Source organism: Lycium barbarum, chromosome 10, assembly GCF_019175385.1.
Source record: "Lycium barbarum isolate Lr01 chromosome 10, ASM1917538v2, whole genome shotgun sequence".
Lineage (NCBI taxonomy): Eukaryota > Viridiplantae > Streptophyta > Magnoliopsida > Solanales > Solanaceae > Lycium > Lycium barbarum.
The window spans coordinates 535,237-541,738 of NC_083346.1; the positions used below are offsets into that span (position 1 = coordinate 535,237).

Sequence of the window (6,502 nt, forward strand, 5' to 3'; positions counted from 1 at the left end):
TGTTGAGTAGGTGAATTGTGATAAGATAGTGGTTGTTATCTTTACTTGCTAATAAATTGCTTCATTATTCCTTGCTTTTTCTATCAAACACAATTGGTATATATATAGTTGTAATTAACTTAGGGATCGTTTGGTTATCAAGATAAGAATATTAATCCAGATATAAAATTTCAAATTTTATTTATCCTGTATTTAGTTATGTGTACTAGTTAGCTAATATCGATAGACATTTTGTACCAAAAATTTGGGAATTATTTATCCCGCATGAGATTCGTGATAATAAATTCAGGATTATAAACTCTGGACTATAATTCCTAAATAACTCTGTTAGCCAACAAAACAGTTCATATGCACCGGGCTGCCTATACGGGGAATATTAGGTTTATATGCTTCAATTAATTATAATTTCATTCACAGAGCATATAAATTACACCAAATTCAAGCTAAATGATTTTTTTCTTATCGATTTTTTTTAGTTTTTTCCCTCCTACAAAAATCGGATATAGTGCTCATTATTGAGCCCTATAATTCCAAAAATGTTCAGAATTGTCTTGGACACTAATGATTTTGTTGTTTGTTTAAAATGTTATGTGTTCTCTATCATTAAAGTAACTTATAATTTCAAAGACCTCTTCTCAAACTTCGTTTCGTAACACGAATCTCTCTGGTGAGTCACGATATTACGCATACCTCCTTTATTTTGATTACTTTGTAATAATTCTTATAACCTATTTATTATTAATATAAAAATATATAATTGGACTAATTTACCATTACTCTAGAACCCCTTCAGCATATTGGCTCTCAAGTTTGACGGGTAAATTAGTTCAATTATATATTTATTTTTTTATGACATGGGAACCCGCAGCCGCTACCCTTCGGGTGCGCATAGGGTAAACCCAGCTCCTGTACAATAGCTCGCAAACCACACAGGAGAGGTAACTCGCACTAGGCAAGCCCGGTGCGATGAGCTTGACCCAGAAGGCAAATCCCCTGTTGTCGTAGGCAGGGGGTTTCGAACTTGAGACTTCCATTATGAAAGCCCCATGCTCAACCAACTGAGCCCCATGTTCAATTATATATTTTTGTATTAATAATATTAAAGTAGATTATAAGAATTATTATTTATTACAAAGTAATCAAAATAAGGAAGGTAAGCAGAATATCGTAAATCAAGGGAGGTCAGTGTTACGAAGTGAAATCTGACCAGAAGTATCTGAAATTATAATGGTGCTTCTGTTGATAATTAACCTGGTTGAATATATGCAATAATTAAAACGTCACATCTTTTCCCCAATATAAGTACATCGTTTGCCTGACAAAATTCCATTCAATAGAGTTTAGACTAACACAACAATAAGTGCAGCATTTTAAATCTGTAGTAGGTGTTGATGTGTATGTGTGTGTTTAATGTCTGAATTCTCTACACCAAACCCCAAAAAAGGATAGCATTCCCACAAGTAGCTATAGTAACTTAAATCCTTTTTATTTATCTTAATTTTTAGTTTGACCTAATTGTGCGTCAAGTGGATGGTAAATACAAGGTTTTTTTTTTTTTTTTTTTACCTTAGATTGCGATTTTAGTCGAGGCTGATAAATGAGTTGTAAGTTGCAATTGATAACGGTTAATCGCGGTTGATAAAATTGTAAGTCGGAGGTTGATAAATGTGATTTATAAGTCGAGGTTATAAAACTGTCTTATAAGTCTTGGTTGGTAAATACGATTTACATTTTACACATTTTAGTTGATAAATGTGATTTGTAAGTCGTGTTTCATAAATGCAATTTGTAAGTCAACGTTATAAACAATTTATCAGCCTTGTAAGTCGGATTCATAAATGCGGTAACATTTTGCTCCAAAATTGACCAAATCAACTCCATGTGACTCCAATTTTGATATTCAGCTTTGTAATGTCAGTCCCAGCAATTTTAATTGTTAGATTAAACTCAAACCTTCAAAAGTCAGTTAACTCGCTTTGTTTTCTTCTATAAACAAACTCAATAAAATTAAAAAATGGTGTTTAATCAAAACTAATCCAATAATAATCATAGATAAGCAATGAATCTTCAATTTTCTACTGCTTATGTAAAAAAAAAAAAAAAAAACGGAGGAGAAATTATGGCGTAAGTATATATTTGCACAACTTTTTCAAATACAACAACATACCTAGTATTATCCCACAAGTGGGGCCTGGGTAGGGTAGAGTTTACGCAGACCTTACCTCTATCTTGAAAAATAGAGAGACTGTCTCTGATAGACCCTTGACTCGGGAGAAAGCAAACACAAAGCGGGTCAAAAAAAAAAAAACAGTAACTGTAGCAAAATGGTACGCTAAGCAAATACCACAACTTTTTCTAATGAGATCAAAAATTAAATCGGGTAAATTCCTTTTTATTTTTTTTTATTTAAGGAAAATGTTGGATTATTTTTCCCAATCCTAGGACTAGCTCTGGCCCGAGCCCAAGCATCCCCTCCCTAAAAGCCCATATAGTATCAGCCCAAAGCTTAAACCTTCGAAGCCCATACGCTGAATCCTTTTACAAACAGGCACACTTTTCTCCTTGAATAGTCTATAAATTGTAATTTACTTTCGGTTCAAAGAGCGGTTCATTAATTTGCAAAGATAGGTTCATTAGTTTGTTGTTTCGAAGAACTAATCTAAATAGTCGGCCATCGAATATATAGTATATGTAAAATTTATATATAATATATTTATAATTGTGTGTGATTTGTATATAATTTATGTACACGGTTACAAAAAGAACAATGCATCCAATTGGCCATTTCTGTAAAGATCCCTTAGTTTTATACAATAACTAATCCTCAATCTCAAATAAGTTTATAGAATAACAACACCTGAATCTCAAATAAGTTAAAGTAAGTTATATGTATTCACGTTATTATATTTCTCTATTTAAATTCATTTCAAGCCAACAAAGATTCATATAAATTTTTACAACTGAAAAATTCATATTCAAGAGATCTATTTTTACTCTCCCGATTTATTGTCAAAAACACACACAAATTTTTTGATGCGCTTGTATGTTCCTTTAACAAATAGCAAGTGCTGGACAGTTTCGATTTTCAAAAATGAAAACAAGCTTTAAAAAGTGAAAGAACAACATTTTGTATGGATGAGGAAATCATTATTTCTTTTATATAATGCATATCAATTACTTATTATAACATCGTGTTTGCTACAATTAAGGGTGTTTGTCCATGAAAACATAATTCGCTTAACTCGTATATTTTTGGACGTTAATGACCAATTTATATTAACATGACTCATTTTAACCCACTCAATTCAGCCCATTTAAAGGTTGGGCTAATATATAATCCAACTTGATTGAGAAATCTTCTCAACATATTTTTAATTTTTTTGTAAGCGAATTATAAGATAAACAAAAAAAATTAAAATTTCGTAAAAATTTGACGGATTGGGTTACGACTCATTATTTAGCCCATTTTGACCCAATTTATTTTAGGGATAACTACATGACATAACAAATATATAGTAGGTATTGACATTTAGTAGCTATAGTTTAGCTTAATTACTTCTCATAGCAAACATTTGTGTATTAATGACATTTAGTAACTATATATATATATATACACACACACACACAAAATAGAATACCCATCACACTATTCACTTCCAACCCAACCCTCCCATCTCTCTCCCACCTCTTCTCCCCACTGCTCCGCCGCCGGCCGCCACCGACCGCCGGAGCTCCGAGGAAATGTCGTGGCCCTTCACCACCGTCACTGCCTCTCTCTCTCTCTCTCTCTCTCTCTCTCTCTCTCTCTCTCTCTCACACACACACACACACACACACGTCTAGTTCGTCTTCCTTTTCATTTTTCTCCGGCAAGTAACGACGGTGTTGTTGGTGGTGGTGATGGCAGTGGTTTGGTGACGGATGTAGTATGTTGCTGTTTTGGTGACGGCGGTTAGGTGTGTTGTTGTGTGGTGTGGCAGTGTTATTGTTGTTGGTGATCGGCGGCGTCGTTGTTGCTGTTGGTGACAGGCGGTGTGGTGTGGTGTGGTGGTACCTAGAAACTCGTTGAATTTTTCAGATCTGACCAGAATTTTTTAGATCTAAAGGTGACGGTGATGATGACGGAGAAAAGAAGGTGAAGGACAAGAAGGTGTACACAGATCTGATCGGAATTTTTGATCGGAAGTTTTTTTCCAGATCTGTGTATACATACATACGGTGTATACATATTTTTCGGAAGTTCTTTTTTCAGATCTGTGTATACATACACTGTATACAATATTTTTTTGCGTTTTTCGAAGAAATCTTTTTGTATACAAATGAATAGAGTGAATTTACGCCTGTATACAAATGAATACAATAAATTTTATTTTTTGTCTTCAATATTTGAGTGTATTCGTTATTTTTTTGGTGTACATATGTTGTATACAGTGTTTTTCGCCTGTTTTTGTTAATTTTTTTGGTATATCTATGTTGTATACGCCTGTGTTTGTTGTATACATACCGAAAAATATGGTGTTTGTTAATTTTTGGTGTATATATGTTTTTATGTATTCATTTTTTACTCGCTGTATTTATGAATACAACAAGCCAATTTATGAATACAGAGAGTCATTTTCATGAATACAGTGAAAAAACAGGAAAAAAAATATTTGTTGTATTCATGAATACAACGAAAATAAAAAATGAATACAGTGAAAAAAATGTATACAACCGTTTGGCAGCTGGGTAGTTGCTACTAAATGTAAATATTGAAACATTTGCTATGTGCCTTGAGTTAAGCCCAGAACTTTGTCATTTATGTAGTTTCCCCTTTATTTTAGCCCAAGTAACCTCGGGCGAGTTAATTATCTATCATCTATTACCATAAACCATTTTGACCCGCTCAAATTTAGCTCAATCTCGCGGATTTGATACCCATAACCACCATTATAGATTACAGCTATAAGTTAAGTAGATAAAGGATCCAATTTCATTTGTTGAAGCATTTTCGTATTCTATTAGCATTTGAGCTGTGTAACTAGCGTAGCTGGCAAGTTAATTATCTTCACTCAATTATTGATCAAAGAAAGTAACTATTTATTCTAAGTCATTATTGAACTAAAACCTTTGAAAATGAAATTAAACAATCAACAAGTATCTTATCATTTATGTTAATCAATATTCTTTTACTCTAACTTGTTATTTAAGCACTCAACTGGGGAAAACAATCATTGAATCTGTTTCAAACATCACGCCATTAAATAAAATGGATATTATGGTCATTTCTTCATTAGAAAGTGACTGCTAACAATTTTCTATAAGAAGAAATGTCCTTACATTACCAATATCATTAATCATTCATGTGCCAGGTAACAATAGTAGTAATTCCAAATAGCATAGCATACCCATTTTTAAATGAGTTTTAAGTTATATACGCCGTCAATTTAAGAAAATTTTATATTATCATGACACTTTTACATGTTATAACATGTATTTTTCCTTTTTCAAGATCACAAATCAACTTTTTTTTGTAGACTTACTTGTAGATATTCTTTGAGTGACCTGATATTTTTACAAAGACGACATATGTTGCCTAAACCTTTTTTTTATTAACTTTGAGTGTCGTACGGGATTCTATTTGTCCTCAAATAATATATTATATATCCCGGAATTTATTTCTTAAATTAATGATACATGCGTCTATATATAATCTCAATCATGATCATTCTATCATATGCTCAAAATTTTCAGCAAATTTTCTTAGTAGTAGGGGGAAAATGGCTTTGAGCCAATTTTTTCAATCTGCATGCACTATAGTTTTAGGACATGGGAACAATTCAAGTCAAGAAAAAATACATAAAATTGATCAGCAGAAAAAGATGAACAATTTTCAGATGCCACTTCATTATCCAAGGTACAAGAAGGTAGATTATGAGAAGATGGAAGAATGGAGGTTGGATATTCTTCTCAAGCAATATGGATTCTTGAATTTTAATGGGACTATGGAGGAGAAAAGAAAGTTTGCAATAGGTGCATTTTTATGGCCTGATCAACTTTGAATATCAATTTGCATTTTGAAAAAATTACTATCTTATGTACTGTCTCTTCCTCCTTTTTGTGAAATTGCAATTAAATAAATCGAAAAACGTACCTCAACTACTAGGAAGGTTTGGATATCAATTTGCAATGCTTCAAAGAGCCACTGTTTGTAATGACTTTATATATTCTAGTGTTTAATATTAGCATCTATTATATATATATATATATATATATATATATATATATATATATATATATATATATATATATATATATATGTCTATCATATGGGAAAAAAACTAGTTATCTTTGCATTTTAATGTTGATGGGCACTTCTATGAGAGGACTCGTTTTTTTGTTTTTGTTTTTGGCCTTTCTGTAAATGTGTTGCAAGAAAGGAATTTTCATTGTCTTAAGAAGCAAATATCAATAAATTTCATTGTCTTAAGAAGCAAATATTTTGTGAAGGTGATTAAATACT

The 6,502-nt window shown here is 32.0% G+C and overlaps 1 protein-coding gene across 1 annotated transcript; it reads left to right on the plus strand.

Annotated features, from left to right (window-relative positions):
• Positions 1–5,698: 5,698 nt before the first annotated feature.
• LOC132614427 (uncharacterized) lies at positions 5,699–6,236 on the plus strand. The gene has a single exon (XM_060328881.1). The coding sequence runs from the start codon at positions 5,760–5,762 to the stop codon at positions 6,039–6,041; it is 282 nt and encodes a 93-aa protein (XP_060184864.1). The 5' UTR covers positions 5,699–5,759; the 3' UTR covers positions 6,042–6,236.
• The last annotated feature ends 266 nt before the right edge of the window (positions 6,237–6,502 follow it).